Raw genomic sequence first — 23,454 nt, 5'->3', positions numbered from 1 at the left:
ACTGCAGATCAACTACATTATGAGTTACTCCAGTGCACATACACAAAAACCCAGAACAAACATTAGAAACAACCTCATTCAATTCTTGCAAAACGCAGGCATGACTTCACATATGGTATATGATTTCACCCTCAGCTACGCTACGCAGTACCGTTCCCTCCTCCCCCTAAACAACTGAATGAAGGCAAGAGGAATGACGACAAGCGCTCCTTTCTCCAACCACTGAGAACACTGAAGCTGTCATTTAGTTACAGGACAGGATTAGATGGTTAAGCATAAATCCACTGCGTTAAATGATTAAAGTCGCTTACAAAAGCATTTGGTGAAGCTGAAGTCTACTTCATTACAGCTTTACCAGATCTAAAGCTTTACCTGTGTTAGATAGTTCTTATCCAAATTATGGTTGTGTGTGCATCCAAAAGGAGTGTGAAGTTAGAAGTATGTGTTGTGTTGTGTCTACATCAGGGATGTCAAAGAGGTAACATCTGCTATGTAATACAGCTTCAGCAATGTCAATAGCACATTAAGCAAATTTTAAAAGCATGAAAGCAAGACTCATTACAAAAGCAGGTGCATTTATGCCAGATTTCAAATTTCCTGTGAACAGTCAGATCAACTGGGTTTTATTCAAACACATAAACCATACAAAACCTCATTATACCTGACCATCTCCCAGTACTGAACATCGTCCTGAATGGCTGTTGTATTTTCTAGAGGTGTTGCAGAGGGAAATCTTGGGCAAGGAGTTCTCATTTAGAAATATGGTCATTTAATAAAATTTCTAAATAAGTGCAAAATTCAGGTACGTTAAAACCCCTTTTCCCCTTCAAATTCATCTCCTCTAACTGATATTGTATAGCAATATAAAAAATTAATTTCCTAATTGAAGTTGCTCTGATCCCAATGTTCAATATATTTCTTAATTCACTCTCAGGTGTAACGCAGAGGATGTCAATTCAAGTACTTGAACGAACAACTGCACATATTACATAAAAAGCATTATTAGTCAGGATTTAGCTTGGCAAGAAATTAAGCCAACTGAAAACTTAGTTATATAACAACGGAAGCATATGTTAACAATGCATTACTTCACAAAGATGTTCATACAGATTTGAGAGCTGCAATAAGAACAATATTGTTCCTACTTGTAACAGAAGGGAAATCCAGCTATTCTGTACGGTTGCAAGCATCCTTCACGTGACACATTTTTAAATACCAAAAGAAACACTACTTCATGAATCCTTCAATACACGGTAGATTTGGCCCACCAGTCACCACTACAAATATTCACGTGCAAGCCTCCATTCTCAGAAATACATTTCTGCAGAGCCATAACTTTCCTATTCCATCGCAAAAACTCAGGCAAGGTCTGCTGATTCAACTGACAGTTCTACTTATGCAGTCTACGGTACTTCAGTTACTGACAGCTGCAGCCTAAGTAATTCTTTGAATATGATGAACAACACTGTTTCACACTTACCTGCTACTGCTGCCCAGTCAAACTATGCCGAGAACTGTTTTATACTGCAGAAGCTAATTTATTAGAACAATTCTAACTCCCCTTTACTTACTCCAGAGGACAAAAATCTAACAGTATAAAATCCAAATCTAATTTATTTTTGTAAACGCTTATGATACTCATTTAAAGTGGAAAAATACCTGCAATTGTTAGTCTTGCCATAGTCCCAAACACACATGAGGAAAAACTTGATTACCTGTTAACTCAGAACTGAGATCCAATGCAATATTCATGAAGAATATCTGTACAAGTCTTTCAGACAGTTGTGCCAACATTTTGAAAAGCAGGTGCCTATGGTTAGGTGTTTAAATGCACATTCAAGCATCTAAATGATTACTGAAAGGTACCTGAGCTGTTCTTAATTATTTCAGCTTCAGATGTTAAAGATACTGAACACTCCTTGAAGCCATACCTTTTCCTTAAGTACATATGAATCTACTGGTGCCAAAACATAAGCTTCTATTTCTTAAGAAAAAAATCCAAAACCACAAATCACCAGCAACTCTGTTTCAGTTGCCTTGCAGCAATGTCTGGACCACTGGTGCAGAGGTAGATGGATCAATCACAATGAGATAAAATTTATCCATTAAAAAGAAAATTATTTCATTGATATAACCCAGCTACGATTATTTTTTTTTAAAAAGTGAACACCACTTCAGCCAAGAACAAGATCTGCTATTACAAGTCACCAGAAAACTGAGCTAACATCACATTTCAACAACCAAACTGGAACAGAATTCTTTATGCAAATGCTAAATTTTAAAGAGATGGTCTATGAAATTTGGATTTTCCTACATGCATTGGATATAAACTATAGTGGTGTTATGACAGTTTTTAAGCCTGTAAAAAATGAATCTCAGATAGCAATCCTTTGCTGTTTTTTCACTTTAAAAACCTGTATATCAAGGAGATCAGGGTTTCAACTAATTTTACATAATTTTATATTAAGTAAGTATTAATAACTAGTGCTACAACTAATTTATACTTGTTACTCTGAAGTTTGGAATAAAGTATATGAGTTGACTCCCATTCAGATTTCGCTTCATGGATCACTGCTAGAAGTATTAAAGCACCTCCTGATACAGAAGCTGCTGCATGCCAGCTAACAGCGAAGAGATTATTGGCTTCATCTTTTATGTAGAGGACACAGATTGTAAGAGAAAAAACTAGAAATGCACATGGACAGCTTCCCAGATCATGTACACGTACTTAAGTCATCAACCAGCTACCGTGTACCATCTGCTTTATAGAAAACATCTGACCTGCAGCCACTTTGGTTAGGAGTTGAATTCACTGCAGGTCCAATACAGAATGTCAATCTGCACAGAAAGCCAATGTGCTAGTAATAATAAAAAATACATTTTTAAAAAGCAACAAAGGACATGGATGAAGAGGACTGCCCCACCTGCTGGGAAACGTACCAGCACATCAATCACACTGGCAAGCCATAAACACCCGATTCTTTTTGAAATCTCTGCTCTTCCATACTCATTCAAAGCCTCTTTTGAAAGACATAATGCCCAGTCTGTCTGGAAGAACAGACCCTAATGTAGCAACTACATACTTGTAGTGCACTGGTAAAGCAATTAGAGGTGCAAAAACTGAAAAAAATTAGTATGAGTGGAAGACCAGACCTTAAACCCTAAAGAATTTGTACTCAATTTTTCACAATAAATAATACTTGTAATGGACAAAATCTAAAGCTTTCCATGCCAAAACATCAGCACAAGGAGTTGTGAACCAGAATCTTGAAACTCCTAACCTGAAAGCAAAATGAGACTTAAGGAAAACAGGTTTACCTCTTGTAAAGAGCTACAGAAGACAACAGATAAACTAACATGGCAGAGAAACGATAAAAACCAAAACAATTACAAGATAAAAAAAACGTCTGCACTTTTCTGCCATCCTGAAGTCTAGTCCAGGATGTTAGTCCAGGATGATTTGGGCTCCCTGCAGTTCTGAATTCCAAAAGACTTCACTTAACCAAATAGGAACGGTATCAGTTTCTACGTATTGAGGATCTGGAGGTTCAATATTACCCAAGTCGTACTTATTTTTGTTTAAAGCTTTTTTTCTAAGTGTTGGATTAAAGAATTACCAAAACAGAAACTCATTAAGTTCTTAATTATTAGAACATTTTACAGAAATATTTGAGAGCGTATTCACAGAACAGTGGCTTTTATCCAATGCTCTGGTTCTGTGTATTTCCCTCAGAAATGGCAGAAAATACTCTGGAAAGCTAAACCACATCTGACTACAGACTACATGGTGGTCACAAAAGGAGACAAAAAGTACACTAAAAGTTTCATCTATCTTATCTGTCATTTCAGGAAAAAGAAGATGAACATGCTTTACAAATCTAAAGCAGCCTGACTACTGCATGTACTTCTGGTACAACAGAGGTTCTAGCTTTTTTTTGATCACTACCAAAGAGTAGGTTTTCAAGCATTCCAGCCAGTTTCTGACCTTAAGCCAGTTACTTTCCTTCCCTTGATAGCATCTCAACACTTCCACTTAAAAACAGGTTACTAAGTTACAACCTCCACGTGAGTAAGGAAAAGGGCAGGTCCAGGATGGAAATGCTGAGAAGGGAGCTATGGAACAGCACAGCCTGCTCAGTACCCCCACTCACAAAAGACTTGATCTAGCAAAAAATTGATATGATAAGGGAATAAATTAATTACAGATAATCTTCAGAAAATAAATCTGGGAATAGGTCATTTCAGAACATTAAACATTAACTCACTAACCTTCCAGTCTTTTCAATTTGGTACTGCATCTAGAGAGTACACTTGTCACTGGAATAATATAATCTCTTTGTAAAGATAAGGCAATTAAAGAAAGTAAAAATTACACACATAACTGGCTGTAAAAACAAATATTTATCGTATTCTGACAATAGAAGTTTTATTTAATCTTCACAGCCATGCTGAACTGCTGCCAGTTGCCTTCTCTGTTCTTTCCATTTTGCATTTTTAAGTGTTTTCTACATGGTTTGACAGGAAAACTATTTCTCTCATACTGAGTAAAATTTTCAGCAGGCTGTAAGTCTTGCAAACCAGCAGTAGGACGGTTTTCCACTGTTTGTGCAGGTACAGCTCCTTTCTTAAAAGGAAAGATTCAACTCCAAATTCCTTTAATGCAGAGATGCTATCCTCTATGCAACCTAGAAATTTATCAAGAATCTATGGTTTTAACAACCTTCTAATTTTTTATTCCACTTATCCTAATTGTAACAAAACCATCAAGTCTCTTTAATTTTGCAGAAGACCAATTCTGGACAAAACTTTTGTAACCTATGGAAACTAAGTCTCATCTGATTGCAAATGCTCTGACAGGAGATCCTAAGAGACCCAGTTAAGCACTGGTGATGCAATGAAGCATAACCCTCTAGGGGCAAAAGATACATATACACAGAAATCTAAACTGGAATATATCAATGTTACAAATCAATACAGACAAAAAGAATCTGTTGTTATTTAAAGCTGTGCAACTACCAGCTACAGATACCTGAAAGTACTGAGGGTACCAAAGAACACACAAAGAAATTATGCAACAGAAGACGCAGCCCCTAACACAAGAAATCTATTTGCAAAAGAAGTTAAACGTCATCTCTGGAACAGCATGGAAAAAGGGAGAGGGCAGGAAGCAATAGACAAAAAACCAGACTAGCTCCATCCTGACCAGCATATGATGAATTAGAGCCAATAATACAAAGGTATTTGTCAAAGGTATTTTAAACTAGACAGTAACCAGAAGGATACAATAAAATTAACTTTGTGTTAAGGTAGGACTCTGAGCAAGAACCCTTGTGTTTAAAGGTATTCAACACCATATGAAAAAAATTACATCTTCATAACTGGTAATTCCAGAATCTTAATTCCAGTAAATAAACTTTTAATCATTCATATGCAGAAAGCTTAGTTTTACTTTATGAAATGCAATCAGTTACTTCAGAAGCATGTATCTGCTGCAAGCATCTTTCTTAAAGGGCACAAAAACGAAAACTTTACTGCAAACCGAAAAGCCAACGGTAGCAGACAACCTTGCAGGGCATTTCAAGCAACAATATGAAATACACTCAGTCACTAGCAGCAGCAAACTTTCAGTTCCTCTAGTTAAAAATAAAGTGTTAGGGTTCATAGGTTATTTTAAAGTGACTAAATGCACTTTCAATTGCTTACCTTTAAATTTGATGTCAAGACCACTGAATTCCAATTCAACTCCTTGAAGTGCTTCTCCTAGGGTTTCATGGTAATGGCTGATGCTTTTTTTTGATCCCACACAAAAAGGAAGAGAGAAGTATTTGTATGTTTCTTGGCGATTGTGGTAGGGTCCTACTGTATTCATCCATAAAACAACTTCCTCTTTATCTTGGTACTGAAAGATAAAATTATTGAGTTAGATGAGAAGCCCAACAGAATAAAAATATTAAAAAAACTCATTCACATTAACTAGCAAGGCAGCACTGTTCAATCACAGGCAACAGTCACATTTAAAGACAGTCAAGTATTTTTGCCATTTGGGTAGCACGGATTCTAGGACAAGATTTCAGACTGCCTGCCTACAAAAAAAAAAGCTTAGTCGATCACAGAGTTTCTTAAAGCCTATCACTGAAGCATCAGAAAAGAGGGATTCACTAACAGGGAAGCAGAAGACACAGAGAGCAGAAGTCTCAAAAATATATAAGCTTCTACAAACTTTGTTGAAGCACACATCAGTTAATCATAGAATGGTATGGGCTGGAAGAGACCTTAAAGACAATCTGGTTCCAGCCGCCCCTGCCACAGGCAGGGACACCACCCACCAGCCCAGGCTGCCCAAAGCCCCGTCCAGCCTGGCCCTGGGCACTGCCAGGGATGGGGCACCCACAGCTGCTCTGGGCAGCCTGGGCCAGCGCCTCAGTCCTCTCATAAAAGCCAAACTCTACTTATCTCCACTGAGAGAAAGGAAATATCAGACTAACACCTTGTTAAACAAGATCTTAGCAAATAAATCAGGCAATCTATCCATGGTGGCTGCTATATTGTGTTTCTCCAAAATGCAACTACTTTTTCATTTTTGTAATGGTATAAATCCAGAAGCGCACAATGTCTCACAGGAAGCACTAAAATTAAACCGTGGCATACCTACAGTAGCTAAGAGACAAAAAAGTCAGACAGAAGGGCTGTACTTTGATGCATTTCCAACGTTTTCACAGTGAAAAAACAGATCAGCAAGGAGTCTGATGGCTGCCATGAAATTCCTTCTAGGAACATCCACCCTTCACTTTCGACAACTACTGTTAGCCAGGAAAACTTTTTCCTTGGCTACAAGCCAGTAATTTCTTCCAAGCCTTTATAGCTTTGTAACAACAAAAAATCCTTAAAGCCATTCATCTATCAGTATTCAAATACCTTGTGAATTCAGGAGAATTTAGTGATTCAAAATCATAACTTGCAGTATACCTGAACACATCTGGATGAGGTATCAGGTTTGCTGGTTATTACAAAGCTTCTCACCCAACACAATTTCTTCACCTACCATAATTTCAACAGATTAGGAGGGACAGTAAACTAACTTTTCAGGCAGAAAAAACCCTCTACTTATAACTATACACACCTACCACCACAATCACCATATAGATCCTGATTTATTTAATTTTTTTTTAAGTACAGAAGAATAAGGTACTATTTTAAGACCAATACGCAAACACAGAACACACTGGAGAGGAAAAGAAAGTCAAATGCTAATTAGCTGTAACTATTTCATAGTGCACAGCTGAAATACTGAATACAGTTCTGCATCTCCCTTTTTAACAAATGAACAAATGTTTTTCAACTCCATTTATTCTGAATAACCAGTCATACTGACAGCTTAACTCAGAATAATTAGCTACACATGGAATGCAAGAAATTGTTCAGATGAGGCGTTTAAAAGCTAAACTCAAGGGTTTAAAAAAACATGCTTTGAGAAATCATTTAATCCCTTTATACTAACAAATTATCTCAATTACAAGCCTCATCTTTTTTGTTTACAAAGATGCACAAGGGTCATTCCAGCCTCTTATATGAGCAATCTCCAACAAGAAACTTTAAATATCTTCCTAATTTCATTCTGAGCCGCAGCAGAGACCAAACATCTTTCACAAACCTGTCCGTTTGCAGAGCACACACTTCAGAACATTTCTGACAAGTAAAGAATGTCAATGAAGGAGCAAAGAAAGAGTAAACAACAAAGCAAGAGAAAGCAGACATTCCTCCTCTGCCAGCAAGCAGAAAGGTTATACACAGCACAGCTGTCCAACTTCAAAGAAACTTGGGAAAGAAGGAAGAAAGAAAAGTCACAGTTCCAGCCCCCTCAGCAGCAGCAGCAGATGACAGTGGAATCTGCACTACAATACTGCCTCCAGCTCTTGCCAACGTAGCAAGGGACAAGTTTGTCCGTATCTTTTTCTAGTCTGTTACGCCTAGCACGTCTTCTGTTTCTTCCTCTAACAGCTGCAGAACATTTTTTCAGCCCTTTCTCAACATGGTCCTAACTTGTCAAGAGCCCACTTCAGCATTACTCCTTGTAATGCAACAGCGTACACGTGAACTGAGCCATGTCTCTGTCCAACCCTCAATAATAGAGTATGACCACATCCTTCGGTCTGTGGATTCATTTTTGACAGTGCCTGAATAAAGAAAGCATTGACCACCACTTTACTTGGCTTCTTGTTTCTAACCTGCTTCATACTGAGTTGGGACCTCTGCATTTTTGGAACTATACCAGATCATCTGCAAGTGACAGAAAACCCAACTTCTTAAGAGCATATTATTCAAAATCTTGTCACGGTTTCTAATCTAACAATGTAACTACATTGTAATTACAACACCTACAATAACAAATTTGGCCTTTGCTTGTCTCTTACCTGCATGATGCTTATAGGGACCAAATCAAACACCAGCAAAGAATTCAGTCTACATTTATTACTTCCTCCTTTCTCACAACCATCCCAGACCAGCACAAGAGAAATCTATTCAGGACAGCTACACAAGCAAGCACAGCAGCTCAGCCAGCCCAGGCTACCCCTCACTGAGTCAGTGAGTCCCTAGTCACAGCAATTTGCAGTCCATCAGGTGCTCCCAGTGCCCTCTCAAAATCAAGAGGGCTACAGGAAGAAATTAATCTTAAACAACTTCAGCCTGAATTTGGGGGCAGGGGTGGTGTCTAGTAGAAACTCAAACAGATTTTCTTCTTCCTACATTTGTTGGATTTTGCTCATTCTCAATTATAAAAATGAGCTTTCATGTTAAATATGTTTCCCTGTCATGACATATCTCATCCTTCTAATCTTACCCTAGTGGTAGGGCAATAAGATGGCAAGAACTCAGTGCTATCAAAGAGTTCAAGTTTGTGGTGGTTTGGGTTTTCTGGTTGAGGTGGGTTTTTTTTCCTTTTTCATTACTGCCTTCAGAATATCAAAGCATCTACAACAAATAACACTGTCAACACACTTAAGAGGAAAACAATTCTTATTTAGGCAAGACAAAGAATTAGAGTATCTCGCAGGACTGTTTTGTCACCTCTACATGAGGACTTCCAGGTTTGGATAAGGCTAACGTACAACACAACTTCCAGCAAAAACATCACACTACAAAAGAGATAACATAGATTAAGTTTATAAGAAAGTCCTGGTTCCGAGGGAGCCACAGCACTCAGGTACGCTGCATCGGTACCGGTCAGATTTTGGTCAGCACATTCGTTGTCAGTCTTAAGACTGTGGAGTCTCCTGCAAACTGTGGAGAACCTGCAGCCATAGAAAACAGGAAGAAAATTTCAGCTCCGTAGCATCACCTTCCATAGCCCCACCTTCCATTCTCGGCAGAAAGAACATCCTGAAGAAACTATTTCCATTTCATCAGGAACTGATCAGCCTTAGACACGCTGGACAAAATGACAAAACAGAAGAACCCCAAATTCTTGTATTTGCTATTCTGATACTGGCTGACGAGCAACTGTTCAACCGTAACCTCTGAATTCTGAATGCAACAGAGCAAATAAAAATCCTATTGCCATCTGTTAACCTGAGCAGGCAAGTCAACAATAACTCATAGTCAAAACAAACACAGAATAAGACAGGATGTGAAGAGTCCAATGGTCTCTTCACATCCTGTCTTACTCTGTGTTTGTTTCAAAAACTGTTGTACAGTAATATAGAACTTGCATAGCCAACTGTGATAAGTTTCCTTATCTTCTGCTACATAATCAGCAAGCAAAATGCTTTGACTCACTGAGATTCCACCAGATCCCATGAAAAAAAGTATCAAGAACCCCCTATCAATAAAGGTACAGAACAAACAAAAGAGAAATTCGGCTACAAAGTACAAGAATGTGCAGGTCACACACCCAACTAGTTAAATTCACTGAGAATAGCTGTCATCCTAAGAGACCTAAATAAAAATGTCTTGCTCTCATTTCACATATGACAGGGGTCCTGAGTCACTATTTGACCCATCACTGCTACAGGACTTTCAGAAAAGAAACAAACATATTCCTATTACAGCTGTATCTAAACTACTGAGGCTTGGAACAGGGACAAGTAGTAACGAAATAACATGTCAAACAGTAAAATAATTTGAACTATAAGTAATGAGCTGCAGAATAGACTCCAGATAATCTGGGCGACATAAATCTAATATCTAGAGTTACACTTATATATCAATGCAATTTTAACTTCATCCCTTGCAAAAACAAGTGCCAAACAGCTTCCTAACGTGAAGGACTTAGTTTGCTGTACCGAAGTACTGCTGCTTCAGAAATTCCCGTTCTTCATTCTTTTCCTGACTTGTTTGCAGAGAATTAGATGGTGAAAAGGCAGCTTTTCACAGGCCAGAAGATGGACACCACTGTCCTGTTAAGAACACAGTACCTGACAAGGTAAAAAAGGTCAAGCAGTAAACTGCTGCAACTCCTTCTGTAAGAATAGCAACTTTGGCTATGCATCATCATTGGCTTTGCTTAATATCAGCTCAGTGATTTCAGTAACTATGTGGAGTATATAATGATCTATTTCAACTGTGCAAAACCACAGCAGCAGCCTGGACAAGTCTCAGCATCGACACAAGTTACCTACCATAGGCTGGTACAATCCAATTAATGGGATGTAGCCTTCAGAAACTTTTTTCCTTAATTGCCGCCCAGGTGGCAGAGGAGCAACGTGCCCCTCAAGTGCCACCAGGTATCAGCTACAGCCCTGGGCTATAATAGACGTGTCATGCACGTGCAAGCTAAAATCAGGTTAAACCCACCTACACTGGCACCAAGGCAAGGCTACCCTTCTACTCCCCTGCAGAACATGAAATTGGCATGAAGCTTGCACATTCTGACCTGGCCAAGCTTGGACTTCTTCCATGACAATATAACTATTGAAAATTCAGGCAAACAAACTATTTATTCTACAAAACAATTAAGACTAGATTAAGTCAGTATATGAAAGGCTGCAGAAAAGGACAGCAGACTGGCAGATTGTCAATATTCTTTTTTAAACCGTGAAAACACTTTGCAAAAAATGATGGGAGGCACAGAGAGGACTACAACTACCAAATCTTACGTGATGATTCAGCAAAATAAATTCAAATCGAGATAGTTTCTTTCAGAAAGCATGCAATTTTACTCTATTTCTCAAGTTGAAGTTTGGAGCGAGGCTTTCCACAATTCCGTTTCTTGAACACCAGCACACTTTTCAGGGGAAAAAGGACCAACGTTATCTGTTACTGGGAGAGCAAAGCTGCAAAAGCAGGACAGGAAATAAAAGAGGCAGCAAGGAAGACTCAACCGGCAAGTAATATCCCAGGCTCCTAGTCCCCAGTATCATACAGATATTCTATCTATCAAGCACTGTAATAATACTCAAGTATTCGCAGCTTACATCCACGGTCTATTAAACTGTGGATTTCAGCCTCACACTCTTCTTCAGATAAAGCAGGTTATTTCTAGTAACACCTCTTCATTTCTCTGTGAATTGTAGGTCTCACCAAACTGTGGCTAGAACTGTACCAGCAGCACAGCCTAAACTCTTGTACAAGCAGTCCTTTCACTGTTACACTTCCTAGATGCACACAGTTGCTCAGGCACACCACGACCTGCTTCTGTGACATTTATTTCACCTCTTCAAAATGGAACCATGAGAACTTCAAAAAGGAATCAGGCTGCTCATCTACACACAACTTTGTATGCACAGAGGTATTTTACATGCACTGAAACATTTTGCAGTGTTTTTCTGACAATTTACAGATACTGTATAGATTTCATAATTTTATGTATTAATTTTAAACAAGTTTTACAGGCTCAGGGCTTTAATGTAGTTCATCAGGCTAGAAGTCAAACAAAAATGCTTTTCTCAATCATTACAAAGTAGGAGTTCTGCTGCATAGCACAGGCTGGGTTTTGTTTATTTTTCACTGATTGTCATGTACTTTTACGCTTACAGAGCACTGTTAATTAAACTGAAGCAACGTTAAAACTAAAATGTTACCTACTCCCTAGACTGCTCCCCTACAACAAATCCCCAGGATATTCAGAATATTTCTACATTTTGACTATTTTATCATCAACTCCAGCAAGTCTAGCAGCAGACGATGTGAAGGCAAGCACCAGGCAGGAGCCCACCAACCCTGCTTTTGCAGGATCAGCATATACTGTGATAAGGCCACCAATATCTCATCTATACCATCACTTTCACAAGTAAAAGGTCAACTGTCAAAAAAAACAGTGCATCAGAATACAGGCAAAAAGCAGGGAAGTGACACACTCAGAAGCAGCAAAGTTAAAAACCAGCAGACAAGTTTTCAATTAGTTTCTGGTAAGTTCTGTTGTGGTCTGAAGTTACATTGCTGCACTATCTTTTGATAACTGAGATTTTAAATGCTGTGTCAAATCCCAATTTCTCTTCACTTACTATTGATTTTTAAATACCCAAGTCTTTATATTATAATTGTATTTATAGTATTCTTCCCCTAAGGAAATGCAGACACCATTTTTAATAGCTGATTCAAATTTAAGATAAAGGATTTAGCTGCTGATCCCATGAAGCTATCCATACCCAACAGCTCCAGAAACGCTAGTACTTATACTCCTGGAGCTTCATGCATGTCCTCTCACAACTACCTTATATAATATTTGCTTATGCAGCCCTACAGTTATAAAGGACACACAGAAAACATTAACAGCCAATTTATATTAATACAAAAATATGTATTAAAGCACATGTATGTTTTAAGTGTTGTACACTATTATGTATTATAGCAGCACTAAAGGAACTAAAAAAATAACCTGCTAACACAGAACATTAAACACTTAAGTCAGTACTTCTAAATATTCAGTATGCTCAGTACAGATAAGGCCCTGTACACTGGCAGTTAAAAGTCAACTGTGGCAAGATGTAAGGACACGCCTTCACCCAGACACGACCAAATGCTGGGGCACAAGCCTTTGCACAATGAAGTACTAATAAGGAAACAGCAGTGCATAACGGTGTGTATACCTATGAACGTGATTCAAGTCTTAAAGTTAGTGAAAATTTACACTTTGAAGTTACGGAGTCCTCGATCAGCATACTACTATTTCCCCTCCGCTTCCCCAAAAGCAATCAGAGCCTCCACAATGTAATAAAGCGCTTTCATAATAGAAAGACAAATCTTCCAACTGTAATCATACTCAAAACTCGGATTCATTAAAACGCAGTATTTAAGGACCACTTACTTCAGGATCTTAATGTCAAAATCAGCGTACTACTACAAAACCCTGGTTAGGTTTCATTCACACTATTAACGCTTCCACTCCAATCTCCTGTACAATATTAGAGCATCAAAATATCTAAGCAAGGAAACAGCCTTCCAAAAAAAGGTAACTGCCTTCTTACATCAGCTATTCCCAACCTGTCATGTGATGTTACTAAACTGGACACCATGTGAACGAGAATACTAAACCATGAGACAGAGTTATGATCTTGAAGAGCTGTGCAATTTAGATGAAAAAACGACAAGCTTTCAAAAGGAGTTTGTGATTTTGATTGGGAATTGTTTAGGTAATCATTCAGAAGACCTAAAAACCATCAGAAATCACTTTTGAGGGGAGAGCTGAAAAATAAATACGTTCAATGACAGCTTTATGAAATACTTTTTTCCCCAGAAGACTGCCAATACTAAATGGATAATTAGGAAACGCTCAGGTCATACAGCCTTTAAGATAAAACACAGTGCTATGCTTAAAACCATTCCACCTCAACAGAAATCTAACCCTAAAACACAGATTCAGCAACAAAACCGAGACCTAAGGTAGTTCAAAGACTATCTGTTCCTTGAAAGTACTCAATATTAGCTTAATTGTGTCATTAACTGCAGCACTGATAAATCCCATCAGCTTTTAAGGAATAAAGACAAGCCTGAACTGTTTTCAGGTCTTGTAAATACATGGAATTAGGCAACTAATTAACTAATGGTTATACAAAAACTATCAATGCTATTTATCTGTTTTATTAAAAACACTTACAAAGCTTACCATACCACACCTAGAGAGAGCCACGTTAAGAAACTGAGCAAGTGCTCACCAGCCAGGCTGCTCAAGAGCACAGCAGTTCTACCAGACAGACCCTGTGTTTAATCATGGCCACGCTCCAATCCACCCCTCTTGTGAGGGAACAGGGACGGGTCTCAGCAAAGTCTCATTCCAAAACCACATCTCAGCTCATCCCACAGACCTCCCCCTCCCGCACCGCAAGCCATGAGAAACATCGCTCCAATGCAACATCAGAAATTGATCAAGCACCAGTACTCACTTCCAATGTAAAATCAGAAACAGGGGAAGCACCAGTACTTGCTTCTGATACAAAACTGGAAATTGATGAAGCACCAGTACCTGCTTCTGACGCAAAATTGGAAATTTGTGGAGCACCGGTACTTACTTCCTAGTGACCCTTTTTGGGTGCTATTGCAAGAGTTTTAGAAAAATTACCCTCATACCGATAAGTGAGCACTCCAGACAGTGCTATGTTATGCACCCATTCTCCCCAGGGGTCCACGCCAGCGCTGCAGGCCCGAGAGCCCCCTGCCCTGCGGTCACTGCCCAGCCCCGCGCCAGGCCACAGCTGCCTGTCCCGGAGGCGAGCTGTCACGCCGCGGCGTGTCCCCACGGCGCTGCCACCGCGCAGGCAGCGCAGAACCGCGCTCCGGCTTTGACTTTCTGTTCGGAGGCAAAGCAAACACGCTCCCGGAAGGCCGGGCCGCTCCCGCAGCGCGCCCGGCCCACAGCCAACAGCCCTGGCCAGACACAGCCGCGCACCTGCCGGGGCTTTATCTGCTCCAGGAAAAGGTGGGACGCGGGAGACGGCGCAGCGCGCCCGCCCGCGCAGCTGCCACGCCAGCGGCCGGCTCCCGGGCGGCCCGACCGGATCGGAGCGCCCCGGCACCCGCCACCCGGGCCCGCCTTAGGCGGCACACACAGGGCACGGCCCGACCCGCGCCGCCAAGCCAACCCCAGCGGCGGGGGACTCCGCGGGGCGGCAGCCACCCGCTCGCCGCCAGGGCGGCCGCGCCCGCTACCCCCGCCCCCCCGTCCCGCCGCGCCCCCCACCCCGCCGCCCCTGGGCGGCGACAGGGCCGGCGGGCGGGGAGGCCGCGGCCCAGAGCCCCCCCGAGGAGTGCGGGCCCCGCCTCACCGTGTGCTCGTGCTCGTCGGCGCGGGCGCGCAGCGGTAGGCCCGGGAGGAGCAGCAGCAGCGCGGCGGCCGCGCAGAGCCGCAGCCCGGCCGCCGCCATCTCGGGCCTCGGCGTCCCCGTGCACGCAGCAGGCCCCGCCGCGGAGCCGGCCCGCGCCCCGCCGCCAACGCCGACCTGCGACGCCACTTCCGCTCCGCCCGGCCACGTCATCCGGCCGCACGCCGGAAGCGGGGCGCTACGGCGGCCGCACGGGGCCAAGCCGGGCGGCGGGACGGGCTGCGGCCTCCAGAGGCGCCGCGGCCTGCATGGCGGCCGCGCTGGGGCCCGGCGGTTTCGGTGGCGCGGGGCATTACTGTGCAGCTGGTAAGGCCGCAGCATATCGAGCAGCAGGACAAGGTAAAGCCGCTCGAGAGCGGCGCGGCGCCAGGCCGCCCGCAGGCCCTGCAGAGACAGGCGGCCCCGTTCCCTGCGGCGCTGGGGGGCGAGCGGGGCCGCCCCGGGTGAGCGGCAGGGGGGCGACGCTGACCCCGCACCCCGCCGCCAGTCAGCCTGGCACGCCTGGCCGGGGGCCTGAAGGAGCGCAACCCGCCCCTCCAAATTAAAAACAAAACAAAAAAAAAAAAGCCAAACCAAACGGACGTAATATTAAAAGAAATACAGGGGCTACACCCTCTTCTCGGGTGTGGCACAAGCCAACAAAAGAATAGACCAGACGGTGAGGATGCAGGTGCTGCTCTGTGGTGTTAGGAACAATGCGAAAAGGGACATCACAGTCATCACTGGCCCCCATACCGCACTAAATGCCTCTACCTCTGTAGTCTTATGCATTCGGTCTGCCTTCCCCGAATGTGTTCTAGTAAGCTACACTTATGTGAAACCTTTTCCAGATAGTACATTCACCATCTCCTGCCTAGTTCATAGAAGAAGGGTCCCTGTGGAGAGAGATACTTGTCAAAACCCATTCAAAACCCATTTATATTTAAAAAAAGGAAAAAAAAAAAACCAAACACCACACGCTGTAGACAGCTTTGATAACACCATATGTTTTTTTCTAGTTGTTGCATCTCAGTCCAAAACAGAGTAGCTTACCCTTGGGAGACAGAGAGGCGGCTTCAGCATCTTCAGTTTATTCAGTATGTAAGTCTCTCAGTCAGCAAGAGGGCCAGCCAGAGCCATCTGCTGCAGCAGGCTCCATGAGGCACGCTGTACAAAGAGCAAACAGTTTCCCCAGGCCAGCCAGCTGCCATCCGAGCGTGGTGGATTGGTTGATGCCCTACAGGTGGCCAGGCCATTTACTTTTTACCATCAGTTTCATCATCTGTTCAGTCCTTGGGCTCTAATGTCCGACACACTTAATTCCCACTCCCCCCCCAGGCATACTCTGAGTAACCAACAACGTGGTTGCATGCAGTTTTCTTCTCTGGTCTCTTCTGAGCTTCAGTTTCGGTGCACTTCTAATCTTGGGTAGAAGCAACACACACTGCCCACTCAGCAGCACAGAATCCACAGATACAAGGACTCCACACATCGAGCCGTGGAGGCTTCGAGCAGCTACTTGAAACCCAACTCACGTGGGACAAACCGTTTGGCATCTTAAGAAGGTGGATCTCCTCTGGCCTGCAAGAGACTTGAAAGCTGTGTCTGCATCTGCATTGAACAGTGAAGCCATTTTAGTGCTTTTTCTTTTCTCCTGGATAGGGTGATAGTTTTCCTGTGTTTGCTGCACAGTGAGATCCCCAAGTAATCCAGAAGTTACAAAGAGAAAGTAAGACAGGAATGCCTGAGCTGCATCTTTGATTCCCCCAACTTAGGGAGTGCAGAAGGGTCCTGAACAGACCGCAACTGTAATATTTCTGAGCCCCACCTGTCCCAACTCACCTCTCCTCCAAACCAGAGCCCCACTAGCATTTGTTTTTATGTGACAGGTCAGGCTAAGGAAGCATGTAAGCTGCAAATAGGAGGAGGACTGAAAGGCTACTTATGAGCTACTTTGCAGCAATTAAGATAGAAGCCATCTCACTGCAGTACTAGCAATAAAAATCCAGTTCACAGCCATGTTACTAGGATTGTGCAAAGGCAAACACTCAGATATAGTGCAGATAAACCCCTCCTGCAGAAGACATTTGGCTTTCACATGCAGGGGCTGCAGAATTAAAAATTAGCTGGGGAAGATGGATCCATGCACGGCTTCAATCCAACAGCTTTGAAAGGAAGTCTTCTGCATGACACACTTTAACATTTTGCTCTTCCCTTCCTGCCTTGTTAGTTTTCCCCACGTCCTACATTTTTACCTTATGTTGTGCCTGGCAAATGCAGAAGGAGATAAAATTCCTCTATCACACCACAGCTCCAAGCTCTGGAGCACAGCTGCAGCCAGTGCTAAGGAGATGGGGAACTTCTGAGCAAAACCAGGGAGCTGTGTCCAACCAAAACACGTGGCAGCTGAAGACAATCAAGCTGTTGAATTTCCTCTTTATTTCTTTTATCCTCACTTCTTTCACTTATCCATGCTACCATTTTCCTCACTTTAGCACCAAAACTTCCTTCTCTGCTTCCAATTTGACCAAATAGTGTTGGGAACTTTGTTCTATTCCAAGAAGAGCACAGGAAGGCAGCTCCCACCTCACTATTCCCCTGGGTACTGTGAACAAAGAGCAAACTGTCAGTGAGAGCCTGTAGCATCAAGAGTTACTGGAGAAGGAAGGCACTGAGGTCTTTTAAAAACAAGAGGGGAAAAGAAAAAAAAAAAGTAAAAGGTCACTTCTGTAGCTATAGGCCTGCAGTACAACACTTGCATCCCTTTATCATCAAAAGGAGAGGCTATATGGACTGCATTTGGAATCATACCCTATGCATCTAATGTGCAGATGATATTTAGCTTACACCTATACCCCTGAGTGCAGCAGGGGCTTCTCCACTGTCATTCAGTGCTGGCTGAGTCACAGTTGCCGTCTGTTACTCCTGCAGTGCTGCACATTGGCTTTGCCACACTGCAAGAGAAAGGAGCTGTAACTCTGCCACCTGCTCCCTTAATTTGTAAGGGGAGCTTACATGACCAGACAGAAGCTTTGTGTGTCATACATGTACCTGAGGGATCACCTAATACAGACCTATCTATGTCTCTCAGGGCTGGAAGAGGGGGAATAGCTTGAAAACCAAGTAGGTAATGATGCTTAATTCTCTACCCTGAATGTTATATTGCAGAATTCCCATCAGCATCACTCATGGACAACCGGAGCCCTACACTTGTCCCCCAAGGGCCAGGATATGCACACAAGATGACAAGGTCTGGAAGAAAAGAAAGTTTGAAAACCCAAAAAAGCCCAAAACACCTCAATTCTGTCAATTGAGTCCCTTGAGATGAGGAATCAAAATCAATTTCTGCTCTACATGCTTTCTGTGTTTGGAACACAGAGAGCTAAACCAGGAAGCTCTCCTTAAATTTGTAAGGCCTCGGGCAGAAAAGAGGCTGGACACAGCCGCTGCAGACAGAGCTATTGCAGGGCATGAAGTGAAATGCCTTCATATTGCTTCTACAGTGAATACATGTAAGAGATAGAGAACACAGCATTGCTGCCAATTCCCGTCTCTAATTTGAGAGTTCAGTCACTGACTTCAAGTAACAATGTACCCACCCCCTCCCCAAAAATGTTTAAACAGAGCTGTTTTGTGATGCAGCAGGTCCCTTACCAGCTGCTGTGGGAATTTTCACGGTAAACGCAGCATGCACAACCACCCTGTTAATGTCTGTCCTCTTCAGGGAGGGGAAAGGGGAAGGTGTTTTCAAGGCTGTATGCAAAATAACATAATTGAATAAAGACAAATTCTCATCCTCTCGTGGTTTAATGATTACTGGAGGGAGATTCTACATGTTCTGAAAGGTCAGCATGTCTGTACCCAAAACACTATGTCAAACAGCGGTACAATCACCAGCTCCTGCTGTAATAAGTGTTTTTCAAACAAAGTCTTTGAAAAACTTATTTCCTTTACTTTTTCAAGCAGGTTTTCCAATGAAGCCCTTGTAGGTTGTATCAGGAGTTCTGATAACAATGCTTATCAGGATTTAGTTTCTAAAAGGGCACACGTTCTTCTTGGGCGAAAGGAAACGTCATGTTGGTGCAGGGCTGCCAAGACACACAGTGTTCTCCTTTCCAACCATGAAACTTTTGCTTGAAGTCCCAAAGCACCAGAACTTCTCCAAGCAAAAAAGTTCTAGAAGGCCAAGAAGTCTCAATGAAAATCATGGGAAAAGTCACTGTAGCTTTAGGGAAGAGGAAGGGGATGAAAACATTTGGTTCCCACTTATAAATAATTTAAGACAACCCAAAACTATCTGTACAAACACACATAAAACCAGGAAAATCTCATATTCCACAGATGTTGAGAGATTCAGCGACCTCTTGGGGGCACAGGTGGCGGATAAAAGCCTTCACAGCTTACAGGCCTATAAAAAAAAGAATACAAATGCATTAAAAAAATAGTCAAGAATAAGGTTCTGGAACTACACGTTGCATGCAATAACATCGTATGTAAGAATACTGTACAAGCAATAGCCATGCGAGAAAAACGGGCTATCAGTGAGTGATTCAGCAACAGAGCAGATGCCAAGGTGCCTGTTCCTAAGTGATTTCTTCTGCTCTTCAGGTGCAGTAATTCTACTATTACTAGAAAGAGATGCTATAATACTTGGCTGGAGTAAAACTCTGATAGTACAGTAACTTTCTCCTGAAAATTAGATGAAAGGCAGCAGAAAGATCAAAAAGATTTAAAATCTTTTTTTCAAACTAACTACAGGTATATTCCAGCTATATTCTTGCCAGAGCTCAGCCAACATACAGAACTTACTGCACCCACAAGTTAGTAATTACTATATTAACAGCTGGAGAATTTTATTAGCGTCTGTACTTAGATAACCTTCTCGGGCCTGGACTTCATAGACTTGCACTGGCTGGACTAAAGGAATGTTTGCAAGTTACTTAAGTTTGTGGTGATCTGATCAAATCAAGGCAAAACCCCTCAACACCTTTCATAAAACCAGTGCAGGTCTATCTTTGAGGCCAATCATACATGTAAACAAGCGTGCTTTGGAAAGATCCGAAACTTGTAAAAAGAAAAAAAAAGTCCAAAGGAATGCCAAAAGGGAATTCCCTCCACATGATGCTGTGTATGTTCCAAGAGGATCTTCTCAGGAGGATCAAGGTACTATGTCCCTGCCAAGGACAGAATGCTACTCCACCCAGGTCAGTCTTACTATGGCAAGTGTGTGCTTCAATAGTGCTGCCCCTTGCAGCATGTGAACCGCAGTAACAACACTGCAACAGGCATGTTACCAACTAGGAAAACGAGAAAGTACTACAGATGAGAAACAAGGATCTTAAAATTCCTAACAACCTGTGTTCGTAAGTAATAGTCTGGGTAGATTTTGCTGAAAGACACATTCGCTTCCCGCCTTGCTTTCTGGCCAAGGCTTCCATATTGATTCACTGAAAGCTCACATTTGAGCTACATTTTAGCTTTACCTGCTTGCACCTCGAGGAGGCACTCTGGGAGGCCTTTCTGGGAAAGCCAGCCTCTCTGCTTGGTGAGCAACAGGGCTGCGGCTCCTAGTTGTTTCTGTGACTTCATTGTCCTACAAAATGAAGAAAAGAGGTTACAGGCCAACAGAATTTGGTTCTTGTTAGCTTGGAAGTGACTGCATTTTGCCATTTCTGCAAATGTAATGCCATCCCTGAGCTCCTTTTGCGTGAAAACAAAGCCATGTACTGAAGAACAGCGGACCAGTGTATAGCAGAGGTGAGAGCTTACCTCACTGTCCCCTTCCATCCCACTGCTGACACTCAATATGCTCCGAGTGCTGGAGCGGTTACTTGCACTACCTGGAGTAAGCAAGCAAGAGAAAACAAACCGATTATTAAATCCTGGTGATTCAACTGCATATCACTAACGCAGGACTCCCTCTAACCTCATGCTTACCTCTTGTGCACATTTTTTTAATGCTTGTTTAGACTAATTCCACTGTTGTTTTTCACATGTTCGGGATCCAAATGGCATGTTCATACAACAGAGACCACAAGGCTAAACCGTTCTGTTTTGCTTGCTTTCTAGCAATTTTCTGCCTTATCTAGGTCTGGGCTTCTGGCTGAATACTCACAGCCATTATCTAACTGAAAGGATCCAGTGCCAGTATCAGCTGGCAAGTTAGGTAAATACTTTCACAAGTGTTACATACCCAACATTTATGTATAGTTAGATTACCAGCCTCCAGGTCCTTAACAACTGCATGGAGGTTGATGGTTCTGAGCAGTGTCACACATTCATTCCTGGAATAAGTGACCACTTGAGAGGTTATTGTTCCCAATAGCTGTTTAACACCTCTCACAAGAATCCTTACTCATCACAGGAATGTTTCCTAGTCTGTTTCAGAGCTAAAAAATGACAAGTTTGTTTAAACAATCTTCAGCAACCATTTATGCAAACCCATTTAACTTGCATAGTCTCAGAGTACGGGACATTTCTGCAATCAGTCACGCTGTCTCTGAAGGGGACAGCAACTCACAAACATACCCAGTGCTGCTATGGCTGGTTTCAGTCAAATACATCATTGTTCTACAGGACTGTGCAATGCTGGGACACCAATGTTCAGAAACACGTACATTGGAAAGGGAGGCTAGAGAGGTTTCTTCATAAGATGCAGTCTCTCCCTAGCCTTGGTGAGATAGCTCTAATTATCAGCTGGTACAAACAGCTGCACTTAAGAGTGCTAAATAACTGTGTTAGGGTCTGTCCTCACAGTCGTGACATGGGAAAGAGAGCCAAGCTGCACAGAGCAAACTCTGCAGGGTCACTAACATTTCTCTCACAACTGCTTATATGCAAGTTACTGGCTCAAGCAGCTGCCTCTGGCACCTTGCCCTGGGTGTGTGCCAGCTGCATCTTGCCAAGAGCCACAAAGGCAGTAACCTCACTGGGACTCAGTTTCCCTTTCAGAGGACCAAAATGAATTAATGATTTCTGCAAGGATTTCTCATGCAGTAACAGTGAGAATGCAGGTATTTAGTTTGCACAAATTAAACCTAATAAAAAACAAAGATAATAGAAGTGTGCAGACTGTCCAAGTCACTCAAGAGGTCCCACAATTACCAATGAAAAATGCTGTCCTTTATCTACAGCAATTGATTTATCTACAGCAATTGAGGAAACACTACATGTAGAGACAGGTTCCCAGCCTGCAATATAACGATGCCCTTCAGACCAGAAGAGCACACTGCTTGCTGAGAGTCACAGCAAGGGAGCATCCTTTTTTCTGAGTGCAGCTGCCATCTACTTTTTAGAACTGAAGACAGTGATATGCCTGTCTGAGAATGCTCAAGGGAATCTTTTGCTCAGCTTTCAGGTTCTCCTTCTGCAGAGAGGCAGACACAAGATGCCCAAACCACTTGATGCACCTGGAGTTGCTTTTAGAGTTTTGAGAACAGCAGCCTGAGGCATGCAGGTTTTGGGGTGGCAGTGTCAGTACTAGCATTCAGGAATGTAAGTCCTGTCCCCTGAGCTGACTCCAGAGTCAGACTGGGGAAGTGGTTTTCATCCAGCTTTTCTGTAGAGAGGGTGACACTCAGGGTTTGCTTACTTGTTGTGCTGGATGTGCTTTCTGTTTTCCAGTCTCCTCGCTTTAACTCCTTTTTTGGTGGGAAAACATTTCTCCTGGGGGTATATTCATATATTCCACACTCTGGTCTCCCCAAAGTATTATGAGAATGTCTAATGGGTACTGTAATTTCCAAATCTGAAAGGGAAAATGAACAGCTCAGAAGAGACTATGCAAGCACAGCCTCTGAGAGACAGCTTTGTACCTGAGAACAAAGTTAAACACATAAGTCACATAAAGGCAATCATAACTGAACACAAACAAATCAAGATTTGCTCCACAGATGTGGGCATCCTTTCCTCAGTCTGGGAAACTGAGGAGTAAAGCAACTTCCTATGTTTTAGCCAACAGGCACATGGATATGAGTATCAAAATATCACAGAACTACAATACACACGGAGACATTTCTGCCTGAAGAGCCTACTAATATTGTTAGTTGCTTCATTACCAGAGAATGTCACAATCAGAGACTGTTACCTGCACTTTTGTCTCTTTTTTGCTTCTCCATTTGCCTCCTCGTTATGCTGTCTCGTAGTCGCTTCAGATTTTCCTAGAAACATCACAAAATATTCTTTTCAGGGCTTTGGATACAGAAGGATGAGCAGCTTTCTG

The 23,454-nt window shown here is 42.4% G+C and overlaps 2 protein-coding genes and 1 long non-coding RNA gene across 8 annotated transcripts in view; 1 reads left to right on the top strand and 2 right to left on the bottom strand.

The window, feature by feature from the left end:
- TM9SF3 (transmembrane 9 superfamily member 3) overlaps positions 1-15,422 on the bottom strand; it is a 50,932-nt gene extending 35,510 nt beyond the window's left edge. Inside the window, exons 1-2 of the mRNA XM_040607248.1 lie at positions 15,198-15,422; positions 5,704-5,899 (exon numbers count right to left, since the gene is read on the bottom strand). Of these exons, the coding sequence (XP_040463182.1) occupies positions 5,704-5,899; positions 15,198-15,407 (406 nt within the window). The 5' untranslated portion in view covers positions 15,408-15,422. The remainder of the gene's footprint in view (positions 1-5,703; positions 5,900-15,197) is intronic.
- Positions 15,423-15,426: 4 nt separating this feature from the next.
- Positions 15,427-19,541, top strand: LOC121094083. Its single transcript, XR_005829735.1, has 2 exons — positions 15,427-15,560; positions 18,402-19,541. It is a non-coding gene; the product is annotated as an uncharacterized LOC121094083 (long non-coding RNA).
- The window catches only part of PIK3AP1 (phosphoinositide-3-kinase adaptor protein 1), a 49,514-nt gene continuing 45,081 nt past the window's right edge, over positions 19,022-23,454 (bottom strand). For all 6 annotated transcript variants that reach the window (XM_040607246.1, XM_040607241.1, XM_040607245.1 and 3 more), the window contains 5 exons: positions 23,320-23,392; positions 22,825-22,980; positions 21,003-21,073; positions 20,717-20,826; positions 19,022-19,641 (listed from right to left, as the gene is read on the bottom strand). In XM_040607246.1, coding sequence (XP_040463180.1) covers positions 19,587-19,641; positions 20,717-20,826; positions 21,003-21,073; positions 22,825-22,980; positions 23,320-23,392 — 465 coding nt within the window. In that variant the 3' untranslated portion in view covers positions 19,022-19,586. The remainder of the gene's footprint in view (positions 19,642-20,716; positions 20,827-21,002; positions 21,074-22,824; positions 22,981-23,319; positions 23,393-23,454) is intronic.

This window comes from Falco naumanni, chromosome 9 (genome assembly GCF_017639655.2).
Source record: "Falco naumanni isolate bFalNau1 chromosome 9, bFalNau1.pat, whole genome shotgun sequence".
Classification (NCBI taxonomy): Eukaryota; Metazoa; Chordata; class Aves; order Falconiformes; family Falconidae; genus Falco; species Falco naumanni.
Note: the sequence above shows the minus strand (reverse complement) of the source record. Positions and strands in the feature narration are given on the sequence as shown.